At 38.5% G+C, this 22,711-nt stretch overlaps 1 protein-coding gene across 1 annotated transcript; it reads left to right on the top strand.

Annotated features, from left to right (window-relative positions):
- The first annotated feature begins 16,938 nt into the window (after positions 1–16,938).
- LOC145066219 (D-galacturonate reductase-like) lies at positions 16,939–19,315 on the top strand. The gene is made up of 4 exons (XM_079013430.1): positions 16,939–17,365; positions 17,684–17,927; positions 18,054–18,236; positions 18,370–19,315. The coding sequence occupies exons 1-4, from the start codon at positions 17,040–17,042 to the stop codon at positions 18,589–18,591; spliced, it is 975 nt and encodes a 324-aa protein (XP_078869556.1). The 5' UTR covers positions 16,939–17,039; the 3' UTR covers positions 18,592–19,315.
- The last annotated feature ends 3,396 nt before the right edge of the window (positions 19,316–22,711 follow it).

The following is a 22,711-nucleotide window of genomic DNA, read 5'->3' on the forward strand; positions in this document are numbered from 1 at the left end:
ATCTGGTAGAACATATCCAAGAGAGCAGTGGTAGAGATGGATTCTAGGTTGAGCATATCATAAGTTTGAGGAAGCCCAAGAAGATTGCAGAAACAAGCTTTTGTGATAGGGGTAGTATGGTTGTGGATCTCGAAGGAGATACTTTGCTCTTCCTTGATGTTGTTGGCATATGTATAGGCCTTGGAGAGCATAGACAGTGCGACGTTATCCATCTTGGTAAGAGAAATCGTCAGTGGGGAATATTTGAGGCATTCGATCATGGGAAGCATGAAGATGTCATATTTGACTGGATCAAGATCAATCACCCAGTTTTGATGTTGTTTAACTGCCAAAAGAGAAGCTTGATGAAGGAGATGAACAGTAGAGAGGTTTTGATCACCGAAAATCTTTTGTGAGGATTTTGTAAGTGGTAATGAGAGATGATTCGCCAAAATCCTTATATACGGTTCGATTTGTGAGGGAAATTCGGAGAGAGAGTGCATTGATTACTGAAACGTCGCCTAAAAAAGCGCGACTTGACAACTGTTATGTGTCAGATCCATGTGTCATGCGGCGTAAAAGTAGTGACCATTTAAAATTTCATGCACCTTTTTGAATTCTTATCTTCAGCAATATGCCACGTCAGATTTGTCTCTTTCGCAGTTATGTAGCAGTTTGATCCAGTCGCCACAAACGTTCATGTGACATCCCCAAAATCTCGGCCAGAAAAGACCGATTTTCATTTATGCTTTTAAATATTTTCAGAGTAAATCCTTTTGATTTGAAAGAGTTGCGGAATTTGTTCCCAAAAACAAAACATGATAAAACATTGTTTACCGAAGCATTTCATAAAAGAAATGTATTTTCATTATAATCAAAACTCGGGGTGTCATGTTCCGATACAGACCGATAAGCATAAACGAATACATTACAAGTCATATAACAAATATAAACATATGCAGACTTGTAAACAAAACAACTTGATGGTTCATCCATCTCATGCCCTTCCGCCACTACCTGTAATACAATTTAAAACTGAGTGGGTCAGGCTTGGGAGCCTGGTGAGCATATAGGGTTTTCAACCCACAATAAATATCATATTTAATTTTCACCAACCAACAATAACCCAATTACCCATTCCCGTTATTCTCACTTTAATGTCCCTAAAACAACTAACATAAGGGACCTAGTCTAAGAATATTTCATCGGGGCGACAACACATGCTTCGGGGGTACCTCAGCAATATAAGTCAAATAAGGCAACCATGAGGGGGATGGAGTACAGCGAATGAACACCCAAGTTCATTAACACCTACAGGTGGCGAACCTGCTAATGTTTCCACAAGACTGTCTAGAATAGCCAGTGGTCGTCATCTAAACTCCGCTAGATGACTCAATCAAACAACAACGAGGCCTCTCATCTGTTTATTACACACCAATTGTCTACCCATGTTCTACCCAACATATTAGTAGATAAAAATTATACATTTGTATACATAGTTTAAAGAAAACCTGTATAGCATGCTTTAATCAACACATATATCACATAACAGATGAGGCACACACACACATAACACATATCTCATAAAGAAATAAGCAGATCTATAAGATAGAAGAGAGTGAATACTCATTCACACATAACACAACCAAATATATACACATAGCACGTATTTTTATATAAAATACTTCGTATTATTGTATTAGAAGAAATAACTACACACTCACTTGATCAGAAGATGATCGGACAGCACTACGGCTTATAAAAGTAGTATTCCTCAGCAGATCTGGAAGATCTCCTCGAAAATCGAACTTCTCGCGGGCAGAGCTTCGACTCGGGAACCGCACTTTTCGGGATCTTCGGGATCTCGGGACTTGCCTCGGGGCTAGAGTATGATACCGGGACTTCGGGGTAGCTTCGGCACGAAAAACGATGCAAAAGACTAGAGAGAAGAGAAGAAATTGAACAACAAAGAAGGCTGTCTTCGGATCCTTTATATAGAGGCTGGAGCCTCGGAGTACGCGGGGCGTACAGGCGTACGCAGCGCGTACGCGTCCGAAATCGTCATTGCATGCGTCATCCGAAGTGTCGACACTATGCTGAGTACGCGGTAGCGTAACCTCGTACGCGGGGCGTACTCCGGATCACACCGGTGACTCGGCTTCGGATAATGCTTCCGATTTTGAATTAAAAATAAATATAAAATGATTAATAAACTTCGGAAATTCATAACTTCTTCATACGAACTCCGTTTTCGACGTTCTTTATATCCACGCGAAGGTGAGACCATGCTCTACGACTTTTGTTTAGACTCCGTCGGCTAATTTTGACTTTATTTTTATTAATTATTTTTAATAGGCCGGGACAGAAACTTTCGTTATAAATTCATAACTTCTTCGTTTGACGTCCGTTCTCGCCTAACTTTTTATCGTTTCAATACCAACAATGAGATCTTCGATTCTCATTTAGATTGCTTCGGCTAACAACCGCTCGATCTCAAATCGAGTAAAACAGGCTGTATATCGCTAAGCCGGAACTTCGATAAATCATAACTTCCTCATACGAAGTCAGATTTGGGCGTTCTATATATATTCGGAAACCTCGTTTCAACTACTACAACATTAACCAAATATATTAAGTTTATTTTACACTTAAATTTTGACGCTTATTTTTATTCTTAATTAATCAAACCACATAATTAAGCAATTAAGCACAAAACACACAATACTCAAATAATACACTTTTATTATTTCAAAACGGGTTACAAAGGTTAACCTAGACTATTACATTGCTACAAATGGCAAGCCCGAAACACAGGCGTTACAATTCTCTCCACCTTAGAATGATTCCGTCCCCGGAATCACACATCAACAAACAAATGCGGGTAGCGACTCAACATGTCACTCTCCGTCTCCCAGGTGAGATTCGGCCCATTCGTGTGTTTCCATCGGACAAGCACTAACCCAACCATTTTGCGTCGCAACTTCTTAGTCTTTCGGTCAACAATTGCCTCTGGTTCTTCAATCAACCTTTTGTTCTCATCAATTCTCAATTCAGAAATTGGAATTATATCAGGAACTTCTCCCGTGAACTTCCTCAAATAACACACATGAAAGGTGTTGTGAATTCCATTCAGCTCTTCGGGTAATTCGAGCTTGTAAGCTTGGTTCCCAATCCTCTGAAGGACTTTAAACGGTCCAATAAACCTTGGACTCAACTTTCCCCTTTTACCAAATCTTATAAGTCCCTTCCACGGCGAGACTTTAAGCAAAACCGAATCTCCAACCTCAAAAGTCATCGGTCTTCGCTTCTTGTCAGCATAGCTCTTTTGACGATCTTGAGCTGCTAACATTCTTTCCCTAATTATTTTCAACTTTTCAGCAGTTTGATGAACCAACTCCGGTCCCATAAACTGCTTTTCCCCAGCCTCAAGCCAACAAGACGGCGTACGACACTTCTGTCCATACAAAGCTTCATAAGGTGCCATCTTAATGCTCGAGTGAAAACTATTATTATAGGAAAATTCTACCAAAGGTAAATGTTCATCCCAATTACCTAGGAATTCCAAGGTACATGCTCTCAGCATATCTTCAAGTGTTTGTATTGTTCTTTCACTCTGACCATCAGTCTGCGGATGGTAAGCTGTGCTTAAACATAACTTGGTACCCATTTCCTCTTGTAGACTTTTCCAAAACCTTGAGGTGAAACGGCTATCACGATCCGATACAATCGTTAACGGAACACCATGAAGCCTCACAATTTCCTTCACGTAAGAATTCGCAAGCTTCTCCATAGACCATTTCTCCCTGGCCGCTATGAAATGCGCACTCTTAGTGAATCGATCAACGACCACCCAAATCATGTCGTGACCATTCTTTGTTCTGGGCAGTTTAGTGACAAAGTCCATAGCAATGTCTTCCCACTTACCCATAGGCACAGGCAAAGGTTCTAAACTCCCGTAAGGTTTCTGATGTTGTGTCTTGACTCTCGCACAAGTCACACACTCGGCCACATACTTTGCAACATCAAGCTTCATCGTCGGCCACCAGTAGTAGGGTTTTAGGTCCCTATACATTTTAGTGCTACCCGGATGAATCGAGTACATGGTCTTGTGAGCTTCTTCCATCAGAAGATCCCTAATTCCTCCTGACTTAGGTACCCAAATACGATCTTGGAATACCTTCAGTCCATGACCATTAGTACCAAACACCAACGTTTTACCCAAACGTTCCTCCTTTCGGTCATTTTTCTCAGAAGCTTCCTCTTGAGCTTTCTTTATACTTTCCACAATAGTCGAGACAACTTCAATTCTCAACGCTCTTGGCCTCTTCCTTTCAAGATTGACCTTCCGACTGAGAGCATCAGCAACAACATTAGCTTTACCGGGGTGGTAAAGTATCTCGCAGTCGTAGTCTTTAAGTAATTCTAGCCAGCGTCGTTGCCTCATATTCAATTCTTTCTGATTAAAGAGGTATTGGAGACTCTTATGATCAGTGAAAAGTTTGCACTTCGTGCCATAGAGGTAATGCCTCCATATTTTCAGAGCGAAAACTACCGCTGCCAACTCCAAATCATGAGTCGGGTAATTCTTTTCATGCTCTTTCAACTGTCGAGACGCATATGCTATCACCTTTTCTCTTTGGGTCAAAACACAACCCAATCCAACACCAGACGCATCGCTATAAACAGCGAAGTCTTCAACTCCATCGGGTAGAGAAAGTATCGGTGCCTCGCATAGCTTCTTCTTTAACTTCTCGAATGCTTCTTTATGCCTCTCACTCCAAGCATAAGTAGCTCCTTTGTGGGTCAAAGCTGTTAATGGAGTAGCAATCGAAGAAAAAACCTTGGATAAACCTTCGGTAATATCCGGCTAATCCTAAAAAGCTTCGAATCTCCGTGGGACTTTTCGGTTGTTCCCACTTCGTCACAGCTTCGATCTTCGCTGGATCAACCATTATCCCTTCTTGGTTGACCACGTGACCCAAGAATTGGACCTCACGAATCCAAAAATCACATTTGGAGAACTTTGCATAAAGCTTCTCCTTCTTCAAAACTTCTAACACTTCTCGCAAGTGTCTGCCATGCTCCTCCTGGCTTTTCGAGTAGACCAGAATGTCGTCTATGAACACTATCACGGATTTATCAAGGAATGGGTTACAAACCCTATTCATCAAATCCATGAACGCTGCTGGAGCATTGGTTAGTCCAAACGACATAACCAAGAACTCGTAGTGTCCATATCTAGTTCTGAATGCAGTCTTCTCGATATCTTGCTCTCTTACTTTCAGCTGATGATATCCTGACCTAAGATCGATCTTCGAGAAATAGCTCGAACCTTGCAATTGATCAAACATGTCATCAATCCTCGGCAACGGATATCTATTCTTTATTGTTGCCTTGTTCAGCTCTCTGTAATCGATGCACATTCTCATACTTCCATCTTTCTTCTTTACAAATAACACCGGAGCTCCCCAGGGCGATGAACTAGGTCGAATGAAACCTATGTCCAACAACTCCTGAAGTTGCATCATTAGCTCCTTCATCTCCGTCGGTGCTAATCGATAAGGTGCTTTTGCTATTGGCGTGGTTCCTGGTAACAAGTCTATTCTGAAATCCACTTGTCTATCAGGTGGTAATCCAGGAAGATCTTCGGGAAATACTTCCGGATAATCACACACCACTGGAATGCTCTGCATCACCTTCTTTTCCTTCTTAGCATCAATCACGAATGCTAAATATGATGTACATCCCTTGGTCAAACACTTTCTGGCTTTCATTAGAGAAATGATCCCAGAATTCACTCTGCGTTTGTCCCCATACACCATAAACGAATCTTTCCCAGGCGGGTTTACTTTAACTATCTTCTTCTTGCACAAAATTTCGGCATCATTGGCGCTAAGCCAATCCATTCCCAAGACGATGTCGAAACCATTTAGGTCGATAGGCAATAATTCCTCGAGAAACTTATTCCCATTAAGGTCGATCAAGACGTTTTTCATACGATGGCTAACAGGTACAAACTTGCCACTAGCTACTTCGACTAATAAAGCATTATTTAGTCTATCAACAGGCAAAGCTAGCTTTATACCAAACTCATGCGAAATAAAGGAGTAGTTGGCTCCAGAATCAAACAATATATGAGCAGGTAATTCGTTTACGAGAAAGGTACCTGAAGCGACATCAGCTTCATCTTTCGCAGCCTCAAGTGTCATCTGGAAGGCTCTCGCCTTCGGCTTTGGTGGAATGTTGGGCCTAGCTGCCTCCTTCTTCTTCGGACAGTCTTTCAAAATATGCCCCTCTTCATTACACCCAAAACACATCCTTTTGTTGTTCGGACATTCATTGGCAAAATGTCCAACCTTTCCACACTTGTAGCAGGTCACATCCTCGCTACATTTCCCAAAGTGCTTTTTCCTACACTTATCACACCACTTCGCTTCGCCTCCTTTTCCTCCAAACTTTTTCGAATCAGATTTCGAAAATTTTCCTTTCTTACCGGAACCAGATGTTCCCTCAAACTTCCTTTTCTCACCAACCTCAACTTTGACGGTGGTTCTCCCCTTGATCATGTTCTCCACAGACTTGGCAGCCCAGATAGCTGCCTCTAGAGTAAGTGCCTGACGTACTGGCACCTCGTACTCCCATGGAAGTCCCTTCGCATACCGATCCACCTTTGTCAGCTCGTCTGGAACGATACGCAAGGCAAACTCCATCTTATCGGTGAAGTTATTGGTGTACTCATCCACTGACATGCTACCCTTCGTCAATGTCAAAAACTTGTTCTCCAACTCCAACAGATTTTGAGCCGAGCAGAACTTGCGCTTGAACTGCACCAAGAACTCTGCCCATGACAATTGCAGTGGCTCGCTAGGGCTTAAGGTCTTCCCTAGAGTGTTCCACCAACGAACGGCTCCACCTCGGAATTGTCGCACGGCATAGATAGTCTGCAACTTGCCTCTACAGCCACATGTCATAAAGGCTAACTCCATTTCGGAGATCCAATCCATAACCCCAATCGGATCCTCCTTTCCATTGAAGGTCGATGGTTTGCAAGTCAAAAAGTCCTTGTACTTGCATCCCATTCCATCATTCCTTCCATCATGGTTATCTTGCCTAACTATCGGTGGGTTGGCTGGACCAACAGACCCACTGAAGTTTCCACCTTCCGAGTGCCCTTCATTCAGTTCAGGCTCTTCCACACGAATCGACAGTTCTTCACGATTTTGTTGAAGCAACCGTCTAGTTTCATCCATCTGACGATCCAACATCGTCTGAATCATCAATTGCACACCAGCCATGGTTATTGGCTCAGGTGCTGCTGCTACGACAGGTATTGGCTCAATCATTGGTGGTTGATTCCTGTTTTCGTCAGCATTTCCAACTCCACTTCTTGTTCTCACCATTTTGATCTACACCGAATAAGGTGAAATTAGATCCTCAATCATGATAGATATTCAAATCATCCTTATCACTCCGAAACGTTTATATGCTAGTTCTAATATCGTAGACGTACGCTTAGAATCCTACACACATAAGGTTTCTAGATCCGGTCGGCAACAGACCATAGATCCAAACAAATAATATCATATATGGCGACATATAACATTTAGCACATAAAAGCATTTTAGGCAACTTTCCTAAAATAAACTAGTGCTCGTGTCTAAATCACAACAGACACACATCTCAAAACTTCACTTAGCATTCTAAGTTTAAGTCTAGAAATCCTACAAATTCCTAGTTCGCTTAAACTAATGCTCTGATACCAACTGTGACATCCCCAAAATCTCGGCCAGAAAAGACCGATTTTCATTTATGCTTTTAAATATTTTCAGAGTAAATCCTTTTGATTTGAAAGAGTTGCGGAATTTGTTCCCAAAAACAAAACATGATAAAACATTGTTTACCGAAGCATTTCATAAAAGAAATGTATTTTCATTATAATCAAAACTCGGGGTGTCATGTTCCGATACAGACCGATAAGCATAAACGAATACATTACAAGTCATATAACAAATATAAACATATGCAGACTTGTAAACAAAACAACTTGATGGTTCATCCATCTCATGCCCTTCCGCCACTACCTGTAATACAATTTAAAACTGAGTGGGTCAGGCTTGGGAGCCTGGTGAGCATATAGGGTTTTCAACCCACAATAAATATCATATTTAATTTTCACCAACCAACAATAACCCAATTACCCATTCCCGTTATTCTCACTTTAATGTCCCTAAAACAACTAACATAAGGGACCTAGTCTAAGAATATTTCATCGGGGCGACAACACATGCTTCGGGGGTACCTCAGCAATATAAGTCAAATAAGGCAACCATGAGGGGGATGGAGTACAGCGAATGAACACCCAAGTTCATTAACACCTACAGGTGGCGAACCTGCTAATGTTTCCACAAGACTGTCTAGAATAGCCAGTGGTCGTCATCTAAACTCCGCTAGATGACTCAATCAAACAACAACGAGGCCTCTCATCTGTTTATTACACACCAATTGTCTACCCATGTTCTACCCAACATATTAGTAGATAAAAATTATACATTTGTATACATAGTTTAAAGAAAACCTGTATAGCATGCTTTAATCAACACATATATCACATAACAGATGAGGCACACACACACATAACACATATCTCATAAAGAAATAAGCAGATCTATAAGATAGAAGAGAGTGAATACTCATTCACACATAACACAACCAAATATATACACATAGCACGTATTTTTATATAAAATACTTCGTATTATTGTATTAGAAGAAATAACTACACACTCACTTGATCAGAAGATGATCGGACAGCACTACGGCTTATAAAAGTAGTATTCCTCAGCAGATCTGGAAGATCTCCTCGAAAATCGAACTTCTCGCGGGCAGAGCTTCGACTCGGGAACCGCACTTTTCGGGATCTTCGGGATCTCGGGACTTGCCTCGGGGCTAGAGTATGATACCGGGACTTCGGGGTAGCTTCGGCACGAAAAACGATGCAAAAGACTAGAGAGAAGAGAAGAAATTGAACAACAAAGAAGGCTGTCTTCGGATCCTTTATATAGAGGCTGGAGCCTCGGAGTACGCGGGGCGTACAGGCGTACGCAGCGCGTACGCGTCCGAAATCGTCATTGCATGCGTCATCCGAAGTGTCGACACTATGCTGAGTACGCGGTAGCGTAACCTCGTACGCGGGGCGTACTCCGGATCACACCGGTGACTCGGCTTCGGATAATGCTTCCGATTTTGAATTAAAAATAAATATAAAATGATTAATAAACTTCGGAAATTCATAACTTCTTCATACGAACTCCGTTTTCGACGTTCTTTATATCCACGCGAAGGTGAGACCATGCTCTACGACTTTCGTTTAGACTCCGTCGGCTAATTTTGACTTTATTTTTATTAATTATTTTTAATAGGCCGGGACAGAAACTTTCGTTATAAATTCATAACTTCTTCGTTTGACGTCCGTTCTCGCCTAACTTTTTATCGTTTCAATACCAACAATGAGATCTTCGATTCTCATTTAGATTGCTTCGGCTAACAACCGCTCGATCTCAAATCGAGTAAAACAGGCTGTATATCGCTAAGCCGGAACTTCGATAAATCATAACTTCCTCATACGAAGTCAGATTTGGGCGTTCTATATATATTCGGAAACCTCGTTTCAACTACTACAACATTAACCAAATATATTAAGTTTATTTTACACTTAAATTTTGACGCTTATTTTTATTCTTAATTAATCAAACCACATAATTAAGCAATTAAGCACAAAACACACAATACTCAAATAATACACTTTTATTATTTCAAAACGGGTTACAAAGGTTAACCTAGACTATTACATTGCTACAAATGGCAAGCCCGAAACACAGGCGTTACAGTTCATTTCAACAAACATGAATAGAACTGCGAACCTGAAAGAACATTAAGAACTACGAACCAGACTTTTTGAAAATCACAAGGATCTTCGTGCAAGAGTGTCAAAGATAAAGAAATAAATCAAACCATATCTGATGAATTTTGTGATGTATAAATATAGACACAAAACTGTTGATCCCGAGCATAGATCTCTTCCTTCGAAGTCAAGAGAGACTAATAAGTGTCTGTGTGGTTTCTCGTTGAAATATGGTCAAATGTTTGATAAGAAACATTGAAAGGCATCTTTTAATTTGGCTAAATGGGTGGTTCAATCATCGACCAAACTATGAACTTGAAATAAGTACGAAAGTTGGAAGAAGTACTCGTGTGACCAGTGTAGTCAGTTGAACGAGTAGGTTTGGAATTATTTTGGTGACGAGATAAAACTTTGAAATCTCAAAAACAAAAAAAATGGATCTTATAGGAAGAAGTGAATTGGTAGAAGAAGACTTCATAAATATCTCTCAAAAAAGAAGAGATTCCTAGATACAAACCACAAAAGTGGCTTTTGTTAATTCCATGGTGAAAATCTAGAACATTTAATTATTCACCGTCAATTCATGTAAGTGTGTTGAATTTTGGGTTTCACTCAGTTCGTGGTGAACGAAGCTAAGATCATTAACCTAGAAGTTGTGTAACCATAAACCTCAGTGGTGTATCTGAGAGTCCTAAGGGTTACATTTATGAGAGTGAAGGCAATGGAGAAATATGAAGAAGGTTCCAGAGAAGTGAGTGTACCTCTGCTATACAAAAGTGACTAAGCAGATAACTCTTAACTCGAAGTGAGAAGAGTAAGGTAGCTTATGACTAATGTGAATTCACAGCCTGATTGGGAATAATCTATTGGTAGAATCAATTCATTAAGGCTTCACAATTGAGTCGTACAGGCTTAGGGCAACATGCAACATCATGCTTCTAGGGACACTTAGCTAATACAAAGATAAAGAATTTTATACCTGCCCCATCACACGAATTGATAGATGTCATGAACATCCTCCATGAGCTTTAAGTATGTCTAATACTTTTTGTATTTTTATGATTTGTGAAAATAAAATAAATGAAAATAAAAGACAAAGAAACTATTTTTGTAATTTTGTTTTTTTGAAAAGAAATAAAACAGAAACAAATAAATTATTTTTGGATTTTGAGATTTTCTGAAAAAGAATTAAAAACAGAAAATATGGAAAAATGAACCAAAGATAAGCAATAATATACATAAATTACAAAAGGATATAAGAAGCCAAACCACGAATTATGAATAGATTGCGAACCACTACGAACGTTCGCACCGATTCACATCTATAAATTAGACTGTGAATCAACAGTTGATTGCGAACTACTGCGAACGTTTGCACTTATTCACAGTGATACCTTTATGAGCGCAAAAGTGGTTTTGGTACAGATTCAGATTCCATCATTCCTATCCCTTGAAGAATTCTATTAAAGGTTGTTTCAGGTAGGGCCTTTGTGAATATGTCAGCTAACTGATCAGTGGATCATATGGAATGCATCTCAACGTTGCCATCTTCCACATGATCCTTGATGAAGTGATACCTCAGTGCTATATGTTTCGTCTTTGAGTGTTGCACTAGGTTGTGACAAATGCGAATTACAATTTCAGAGTCACCGTAAAGATGGATTCGTTTCATACTCAAGCCATAATCATGAAGCTGGCTTTGAATCCAAATGACTTGGGATGTGCATGAAGCTGCAACTATATATTCAGCCTCAGCTATTGATAATGATATGCATGTTTGCTTCTTGGATTGCCAACTAACTAATTTGGCATCAAGAAATTGACATCCACCAGTTGTGCTCTTTCTATCTAAACCACATCCCCCAAGGTCGGCATCTGAAAATGCTTGTACAAAGAAGCTTGAGTTCACAAGATACCATATGCCAATAAATGAAGTTCGTTTTAAGTATCTGAAGATATTCTAGACTACCATCGTATGAGGTTCGTGAGGATTGGCTTGGAACCTAGCGCAATAACAAACGGAAAACATAATGTCTAATCTACTAGTTGTTAGATACATTAGAGAACCTATCATCTATCGATAAAGGGTCATATCAGCAGGTGGTTTATCCAGAGAAGGTGTTAGTTTTCTTCCGAATGCCATTGGAACCTTCGCTTTTGAGTCTCTTACCATTCCAATCTTAGCGACCAAAGTCTTTGTATAATCTTCCTGATTTATGAAAATGCCTTCCTTTCCCTATCTTATATTTAATCCAAGGAAAAAGTTAATTGGACCCATGGAGCTCATCTCAAATTCAGTTTCCATCAACTTTCGGAATTCAGCTGTTAGGTTGGGATTAGTTGATCTGAAGATGATGTCATCAACATAAATTTGGACGATCATCAAGTGGTCACCCTCTTTCTTGAGAAAGAAGGTTGGATCAACCAAACCTTGTTTACATTTGGACATTTTAAGGAAACGAGTTAATGTTTCATACCGGGCTCTAGGAGCTTGCTTTAGACCATAGATTGCTTTGTCTAGAATATTGCAGTGATTGGGATACTTTTCATTCACGAACCAGGGTGGTTGCTCTACATAAACTGTCTCTTCAAGTTCTCCATTTAAGAATGCACATTTAACATCCATCTGAAATATTTCCAAGTTCTTGTGTGCTGCATATGCCAAGAAGATGAAAACAGATACCAACCTTGCAATGGGTGTGAAGGTATCTTCGTAGTCAATACCTTCTTCCTGGTAATACCCTTTCACCACGAGTCTTGCTTTGTTCTTGATAACGTTCCCTTCTTTATCCATCTTGTTGTGAAACACCCATTTCAAACCAACAACTGATGAATCCGGTGGAGTTGGAATCAGTCTCCAAACCTTGTTACGTTTGAACTCATTGAGTTCATCTTGCATCACTTGAACCTAATCAGAATGATTAAGAGCTGTGTTGACGGCTTTGGGTTCAATCTTGGATACGAACAAAATAAACGTACAAAATTCTACTTTAGAGAATAATGCAGTTTGCTTTGCTTTTAGTTGAGATCGTGTAAGGACATCTGCCGACGATTCACCGATGATTTGGAATTCCGGGTGATCTCTGGTCCATTTGGACAGAGGAGGATAATTTGGATCATAAGATGGATCCAGTTCAGCATTCACCTCTTCGAATTCTGATTGAACAGCCGAATCATCATTTGCTTCTTTATTCTCCCCCTCAAATGATGAGAACTTCCTAACTTCAGGAATGGAGTCGCCTTCTGCGAATGGAGGTTCGTGAGTTATTGTGGGAGGTGAACATTCCCCATTAGAAGAAGGCTTAGAAGAAAAGGTTGAAGTAAAATCCTCCCCCTACAGTGGAGTATTCGAACTTTAAGGTGTAGAACCCTCCCCCCTGGAAACATGCATTAAACTCAGAATTCTCCCCCTGGAATGTAGTGTTCGTGACTTGAGGGATGTTCGCAGTTGATGGCTGTTGGTACATGTCTTTCACAGAGTCATCAATGATCTTCTTTAATTCATCGACTTTGTTGTCAGCTACTCTTGCTTCAGATTAGATGTCTTTCTCAGGCTCGTCAAAGAGCAACGTGAATTCCTCATACAAATTTGATATGGGAATTGTGGTAGGACTAGGCTTAGGAAAGATTTCCTTCGTGTGACTTTTATACGACTGGATCCTCTCCAAGTAATTGTCGTCAAACATGACATAATAGGTTTCTTCTATTTTCTTGGATCGTTTGTTAAGAACCCTGTATGCCTTAGATGTCAGCGAATATCCCAAGAATATACCCTCGTCAGCTTTCGCATCGAACTTGTTTCATTGTTCCTTGGAATTGAATATGAAACACCTGGAACAAAATACGTGGAAAAACTTAACATTAGGTTTGTGATTATTTACGATTTCATAAGGAGTAACAGAAAACCGCTTATTCATGATGGATCTTTTTTGGTTATAGCAAGCAGTTACAATAGCATCTGCCCAAAAGTAGAGTGGCAGACATGCGAATGTCAGCATAATTCATGTAGCTTCACATAAAGAATAGTTTCGTCTTTCAACTACACCATTCTATTGTGGAGTATAAGGACTGGAAAAATTGTCTGACACTCCTTTTTCAGCAAGAAATTCTTCAAACACTTGGTTTTTGAATTCAAGTCCATTGTCGCTACGAACATTTTCGCAATTGGAGCTCAATTTGCTTTATGAAAGCTTTGAGTTTTGACGTTGCTTTAGACTTCTGTTTAAGAAAATACACCCAAGTGAAATGTGAAAAATCATCAACTATGACAAGAATGTACATATTACCACCAACACTTTCAATTGTAGAAGGGCCACAAATGTCGATTTGAAGAAACATCGAGATCAACCATATATGATCGTTTAATTATGTGGTTTCGTCTTTTCTTTTTATGGTGAAAACTTTTATCTTGTTTTTTTCATGTTCGTTTCTTTTGAATCAGGTGATTTTTGCTTATTTTTAATTTGATTCTTAACGAACTCCTTTTCGGCTCTCTTAGGATTAGCATGTGTTTTCTCGATTGGAATTTCACGATCCGACACTAGCTTTCCCTTGCCTTTGATATCTTGGTAACACCCTTCGTGGATTGAGAATAATGGGGTTTTGGCTTTTCCATGGGCTTCTTTGAAAAGAATGGTTTGTGAACAACCTCTTGTTTAGAGTCCCTGGCACTATGAGAGTGGCAGTGCGAACAATGACTGGGATTCGCATGCGAGGAAGCTTTCACATTTTGATTGACATGTTTTTTCTTGTGAACATAGTTAGGATTTTGGGATTGCCAAAATTGCTTCCTTTCATTGAGATTTCGTTGATATCTCACATTTCTCTGGTGCTTTTGAGCTGCAAGTTGCTCTGATGACTTGTGGATGTTCGCTTTTAGTTTCACTTTTTTTTCCACCACTTTCGCCTTTCATCGATTTAGGTTCGCTTTGAACTTCCTTGGTACCACTTGGGCTACCTTTCTCAAATGTTGAGCGATTGTTCAGTGGTTTAGCCACATATCTTCCCTTCACTTTCCACGAAGTCTTTTCATACAATCGGATGGTTTTGTCAACATTATCTATTGGGGCAGACCAAAAGAACTCATCGCAATCATCTTTGTTGTCATTATCAACAATGGACATTAATCCAATAGTTTGTGTTTCGTCCACTCCATCAGTTTTAAAGAATTGATTAGGTACAGTTTGGACTTTGGCAAAAAACAATTGGTTTTTCTTTCAAAATTTCGAGTTTGTTTTGAGAAATACGTGCGAGCTCCACTGAATTTTCAGAAATTAGAGCTTTCGCAGGTGCAGATTTATTTGTAACAAACTCTGAGCAATCTACCTCATCCTCTACATAGATTTCACTCATATCACTGTCCTCGTCGAATTCAGATGTGTTTTCAACATTTATTTGATTTTCTGAACTCAATTTGGCATTCAATGAGTCAAATTTCTGCATAGTGTCGGACTTGATTTGCTTTTTTTCATTTTCATCAAAATTTGTTTCAACATGCTTTTATGGTCCTTGGACTTAATGTAAGTTTCAATTCGTTCCAGCCCATATTTGTAAGCATCAGAAATTTCTTCAGAAGAAACGATGGATTCACATTTATAGCAATCAACATCGATTTTATCTTCCTTTAATTCAAGAAAATGTAAAATCATCTTGTGGATTTTCTTACCAATCTCTCAATCAAGGTGCAACTGAGTAATGTTAAAATAAAGTCTTTTAGCAATTAAACAAAAGATATTACGTTGTCTTAAAAGCATTAAATTGTCTCGTTGCAAATAAATTGATTCATCCCTAGACTTAGACAAATCAGACTCGATCTTCTGAATCCATATGCGCCTCTCATCACTTTTCGACGAAACCCTGCTCAATTGATCGGTTAGGTTAGAGTTTGTCAACCGAGTTCGCTTTAAATTATCACTAATGCTTGAAAAAGTGAATTTTAGGTCGATTAATTCAGTCTCATATCTAGACACAGGTATATTGAGAGATTCAAGAATAAAGTTTACCTTGTTAATCAGCTGTTCTGTAACGTCCCAAAAATACAACCCAAAATTTTTTGTTTTAAAACATAACTAAAACCATAATATATCAATTTCATATAATAGCCCATGAAGCATGTGTCTAAAAATGTCATATCAAATGGATCAAATCAAAACTGTGTCGAACATATCAAATATCTGAGTAAAACTCCCACGATAAAAACTGTAATTGTGGTGTGTGTCATACCATCAACTCGAGCTCTAAGCCAAGATGTATATCTTCAAGAACCAAAACTGCCTAATTCTAATTTTGAGTTGTCTTCTTCCCAGATGCATTGTTCGTGTTTCTTTTTGTTGTTTGTCTCTGTTCGTGTTTCTTTTTTCCTTTCGAGGGATTAATTCAATGGTTGTGAGGAAGGATGATGAGGGTGGTGTAGGGGCAATGGTGGAATGAATTTCAATGGATTCAGTCAGCATTGTTTTTGGTACGAGCGAGCCAGACATTGTTGACCCGGTCAAATGCAAAGCTGAGGCATATAAAACACAATGTTTTTGGTATGAGCCAATCAGATCAAAATCAAACAGGGTCTTAATAGTGGTGGTCGACAGCATGTCGTCTTTAAGGTATTGTGACCATTTTAGGCATCAATTGCGACGTTTATTTGTCGTTGCCAAATATACCTTTTGTTGTTGGAGATTAATATTATATGTTGGTAAAACTTATTCAACTAACGACACATAGATTTAACTTTCGTATATGAATACTGGAATGATCAATTCGGGAGGAAATGGTCATTGAGAAAATGGTCATTTTACAAAAACAAAAAAAATAAAATAGATTGGTTATTATGACTACATTTTTATGGATTAGATTACTCAACTTTCCTTTAGAGAAAATACAATTTTGAAAAAAAAAAATAGAAACCATTAAAAATAGTTTGTATTTTAAAATTTTCTACTAAAAAAGAAAAAGAAAAGCAACCCGACAGAAAAGTGGACTTCCAAAGCAACCGCTAATTATGGTTGTCGTTTCTTTTTTGTTGGGTTCATACGTAACACCATGTTACACAAACACGTTCTGTCCAATTATTTTACAAATAAATAGTCCTAGTGATCACCTACTCTCGGTCCAACAAATTCCAGATAATTTCATACAGAAAACAGGTCGAGGTTTTATAAACATTATGGTAACCATTCCGGTGATGACGATAAGCTCTTCCGATGGTCCCAGGCCCATGCCAGTGATCGCAATGGGCACAGCATCAGATTCAGGCATCAGTGGAAGTGATGTGATGTCATCATCGACTATAGTTGAAGCTATTAAGGTGGGTTATCGTCACTTTGACACCGCAGCAGTATACCGAACTGAGAAACCTCTCGGTGAAGGTATCAGCGAAGCACTCCGGCTGGGTCTTATCAAGTCTCGATCTGAGCTTTTCATAACCACGAAGCTGTGGTGTGCCTCCGCTGACCGACATCTTGTTTTACCCGCCATCAATCAGAGTCTACAGTAAGAAATTTCGTACTTTTTATCATCTTTCTTGGAAATTTTGATCACTACGCAAGAAAAAGCTTTCACAGAAGCAGTTTTTATCAAAATTGATAAGTTGTTAAGAAGTTTAAAGAATTAAAGTTATGAATAGGAATATTAAATGGTTCTAGTAAATAAGTTTTTTTGTCAAACTTTTAAGATATTGGGGTAATTAAACGTAAGGCTATAATGGTTGCATAGGAGATGGATTGTGTAGATAATTATTTGAATGAACGTCCACCATGTTTTTCAAATAAAATGAAAAATTAGACATTGAGAATATACAACCTAATGTAGGAATCTGGGATTAGAGTATGTGGATTTGTATCTTATACACTGGCCGCTAAAGGTAATCCAAGATGAATTCAAACTTCCCGTTCCCAAGGAGTGTGTAGCCGCAATTGACATCAAAGCAGTATGGGAAGCAATGGAGGAGTGTCAAAATCTCGGACTCACCAAATCCATTGGCGTCAGCAATTTTTATCCAAAATTGATTCAACAAATTCTTTCCTTTGCAAAAATCCCTCCTGCTGTCAATCAGGTGATCATTTTTCACTCATACAATTCAAGCAGCTAGCTTGATCTTATCAGCAAAATGATTTATGATAAGTTTAATACAATTGAAAATGGAAATATGTTACTAACATCTTTAAAATCTGGTTTGAAGTTTGAGATGAACCCACGTTGGCAACAAAAGAAACTAACTGGATTTTGCAAAGAGAATAGCATCCTTGTGACTGCTTACTCCCCTTTAGGTGCTTTCGGCAATAATGCATGGGGACACAACCGCGTTATGGAATGTGATGTTCTCCAAGATATTGCAAAGTCCAAAGGGAAGACAGTGGCTCAGGTATCTCTTTATTGTTATTGGTTAAAGTGAATAACACATTGTCTATGAAGTCAAACACTAACAATTTGACATGAAAAGCCTAACACTATAGTATGGTGAACACATGTACTGAACTTCTACTATTTGTGTGCAGATTTCTCTAAGATGGTTATATGAGCAAGGTGTAAGTATCGCAGTAAAGAGCTACAATACAGAAAGAATGAAGCAGAACCTAGACATCTTCGACTGGTCCTTGACTAAGGAGGATATGGAAAAAATCGACCAGATTCCTCAACGCAGGCATGTGTATCTAATAGGTTCAATGTCAGTTGAGCCAAACGATATAATGGCTGAGATTGATGCAGAGCTTGATTAAAGAAGTAATCAGATCAGTGAAAATAAATGTTAATGATCAACACTTTTACATACTCTAATGTGATATCATCAATTTGTTTGCATGCTTATATACTGTTTTATTGGTTCCTAGTCGAACTCTTGAAGCACTAACATGCACATCTAGCAGAACAGTTTTCCTGCAAGGCTGCAAGCAACAAAGAGCTTGATTAAAGAGATAATCCGATCAGTAAAAGAGTACAAAAGAGACCAAGGATGTATGAAAAGAAACTAAGACATGAAAGGAACTAAGACGTGTGAAAATAAACAACTTCAATTGAAGGGATCATCCACAAGTATCGTTGATGGGGTCAGCTATAGCTGGTCCATATGTGACTATCCAAAATTGTGTTCGTATAAGGTCTTCGTTTTCTTCTTGAAATATTCCTGTATGTAACAGATTAGTAGCAAACGCGGTGGTTGAGGCTCGAGTTGGACTTGATTCCCTTAAACAGAGTCGCCGTCTGTTCCCAGGGTACAACAACCTTAATAGTGTGTGCTCTGCCGAATATTTCCACTTGCCTGAAAAAGTCGCCGGAAGGAAGCAAGTGTACAAAGAAGGAGGAGTAAGAAGTGTATTTTTATTCGTGTGTCAAATGAGATGGTAGTGGTCTCCTTTTATAGTTGAAACGTAACAGAAACAAATCAATTCGATATTAAGGAATTGATTATGCATTGAATGTCAATAAATGTCATTAATTACGTAATTAATGCGTCCGTTACAAAATTCAAAATAAGGACCAAAATTGTCAAATTTAGCAAAAATAAGGGTAGCGCAAACCCGAGTTTTCAGAGCTGCATTCGTGTCCGTAGGTCGCGCCCATGCACAAGTTCGGTGTTTTTGGTCTACGAAATCCAAGATTTGCACCCCTTTTGCGCGCGGGTAGGAATTATAGTAAAACCATAGACACACGCTTGTAAGTCTTTCATGCATTCAAGTTTATAAACCTTGTTGAGTTTGGTCTTTCTACCAATGTGGGACTCGTTCTCACATTCATCTATTTTGCTAAATTTATTCTCAAATACACATCTTTAAGTATTGATATATCATTCACATATATTCTATTTTGGACATATAATATATTGTTTCGAAGTTTTCATGCAAGAGAACACAATCCCACTTAGAATTAATTATATATACATCATATGTATATATTTATATATGTCAAAAGTTAGTAAAATCTAAATATTTATACTAAATTTTCCAACAATCCTTCACATGAATGGAGATCGATCTCTGTACATCCAATTTCCAAACAAAATTTTCAACAGTTGAATCCTGCATAAGATAGGTAGGTATCACCCTTTGAACCCTCCCTTAAGAAATTACACTTAATCTCCTAGCAGTTAGTAGATCTCAATCTCTTTGAACTGAGCTGTCATTTGTGTAGACGATAATGTAATTCTCACAGGACTCTCCCTGACAAGGTCATATCCTCATAGACGTGTACGTTTTGGTCATGAACACTAACCTGGTTCTGCAAGAGCTTTAGGAATTGTGCCCCTATAATTCCCTTCGAAGTGACCCCACTTCTCTCTTACATAGGTGATTCCAAGAATCATTAAAAACCATATGTTTATCCTGATTTTCTCACTACATATAGGAATGGACTAGGAAGTAATGTTAACCCCCTAGTGACTTGCCTCACTCACACAATTAAGTTATCCTTTTGAACCTAGATCTTGGGATCTCTAGTTTTCTGGGTAAGGTTTCCTTCGTATGAATTTATTCATTCATGGGATTTAGTCTCATTCCTCTTGATGACTTATAAACTACATCTCTGCTCAAGCCTTTTGTAAGCGGATCCGCAATGTTATCCTTTGACTTCACCCAGTCAACCGTGATAACCCCCATAGAGATTAGTTTTCGTATCGTTTTATGTCTACGTCTAATGTGTCTTGATTTCCTATTATACATTGTACTTTGAGCTCTACCAATTTCCGATTGGTTATTACAATGTATACATATGGTCGTTACCTGCTTAGGCCATTCAGGAATGTCCTCTACAAATTGACGTAGCTACTCCGCCTATTCAACACAAATATCTAAGGCGATAAATTCAGATTCCATCGTAGATCTGGATATAACTGTTTTCTTGGATGATTTCCAGGCTACAGCAGCACCTCCAACTGTAAACACATATCCACTTGTGGATCTAAAGTCTTTTATGTCAGATATCCAATTTGTATATGTGTATCCTTCGATAATTGTTGGATGTATGCCATAATACAATCCATATTCTCGCGTGTATCTCACATACCTTAGCAACCTCGTAATACTCTTCTAGTTTTTAGAACTGGGTTTACTAGTGTACCTACTTAGTCTTCTCACAACATATGCTAAGTCAGGTCTGGTACAACTCATTAGATACATCAAACTACCAATAATTCTTGAATATTCCACTTGATTAACACTGTCACCTCTATTTTTACGTAGATGTTGACTAGTGTCAATTGGAGTTTTAGCTATGTTAGTATCTCCCTTAGCAAATTTTTCAAGAATCTTATCTATATAGTGTGTTTGACTTAAAATCAAACCACTTTGGGTTTGTAGGGTTTCAAAGCACTCCATGGATGATGACAATGGGCCCCTTTGATGAATTCTAGGTTAAAAGCCCAAGACTTGTCTTTTCCCTATAAATAGTCATGTATTATTCACAATTAGGGTTAAGAGTGAGGCAAAATGTAGCCGCCACGTTGTGAGGTTTCTTATGTAGTGTTAGATTCTTTAGTCTATGCTGAAAGTGTAATTTATTCCTCATATTTGAATAAATCGAGTGATCATTCGACATAATCTTCATATTTGTGTTTGTTCTTATTTTCCGCATCTTGTTCATCAAATCTCAATTAGGGTTTTATTCCCAACAAGTGGTATCAGAGCGGGTCTTTGAAAATCTATTGATTTTTGAAGTATCGATTCGTGATTTGATGATTTTCTGCACAAGTTATTGAAGATTTATTGGTGTTTTGGAATCAAGATTTTTGTTCGAGCTACTGTTCATGAAGATTTATGAAGTTTTCTACTGTTTATCCGGAAGGTGTTAATCGCAATTTACACAAAATCAAACCTTGCAAATGGTTTCAGAATTGAAGATATCTCAATCGAAATCAGAACTTAAGTTGATAAAGTGTTAAGCTTAGAACTTGGTCTCGGAATCGTATTTAGCAAAACAATCTCAATCGGCACAAGAAGGATTGTGATGAAGAACGAGAGAATGATTAGTTCCTACGAACGAATGAAAATCAAAATTGGTTTGAAAATCTCACTTGCGAACGATTGAAATCGAATCTCATTGGGATGAACAATGGGCTAAAACGAAAGGTCAAAATTGACTGTGATTTGGGTGTATTTGGAACGAACGATGACACTATTGGACTCGGATTCGGAGTCCCAGTAGGCACGAACATCAGGAACAGAATGAAAGGATCGAACGATGTTATTGGTTGATTGGAATCGGGCTTGAGGTTTCGTACGCGAACGATAATTTGATTCACCGTTCTAGTGGTTCTTTTTAATCAGACGTTTTATTGGGGATGAATATATCAAGTTACGTTATTGGTCCCTGAAACTTCAATGATTTGACACTTTTGATCCTTGTTTTGTTTTCAAAGTTTGGCGTTCTTGGACCATTCCAGATTTTGTTACATATAAAGGGGAATATGGTGCAGAATTATTAATTTTGTCCCCTGAATTTCAGAAAAGGGACAGTTTCAGCCCATTTTTCAAAAAAAGTTTGCGTATTTGAGGGCTGGCGAACAATTTTGGATTTTTTAATGCACATATTTTTTCGTGAACAGAAAAATAAAGATTCCATCAAGTCTTGGTGGTTCAGAAAGTCATTTTTCGTGATAACGTCAAATTTCACGACTTCTTCGGATTTTATACTTCATTGTGTATATCATTTTGTCACGGGGGAGCACGATAATTCTTTATCCATTCAAGATCATTCTCATGACCATTTGAAGGCTTTATAATCACGTTTTTTTATTATAAATTGGGGGAGAATTTGGTATGGTCATTCGAAATTGGATTTGTAACTTTTCAAATTTGAAGATTTTTGATAAAGCTTGTGGTAGAATTATGAAGATAGCTTTTACAGCGG

This window comes from Lactuca serriola, chromosome 8 (genome assembly GCF_051521515.1).
Source record: "Lactuca serriola cultivar US96UC23 chromosome 8, Lser_US96UC23_V15, whole genome shotgun sequence".
NCBI classification, from domain to species: domain Eukaryota; kingdom Viridiplantae; phylum Streptophyta; class Magnoliopsida; order Asterales; family Asteraceae; genus Lactuca; species Lactuca serriola.

Coding starts and splice junctions, on each gene's coding strand:
- LOC145066219 (XM_079013430.1), top strand. CDS start 17,040: ATGGTAACCATTCCGGTGATGACGATAAGCTCTTCCGATGGTCCCAGG. Junction 17,366..17,683: donor GCCATCAATCAGAGTCTACA/GTAAGAAATTTC, acceptor AACCTAATGTAG/GAATCTGGGATTAGAGTATG. Junction 17,928..18,053: donor TCCCTCCTGCTGTCAATCAG/GTGATCATTTTT, acceptor TCTGGTTTGAAG/TTTGAGATGAACCCACGTTG.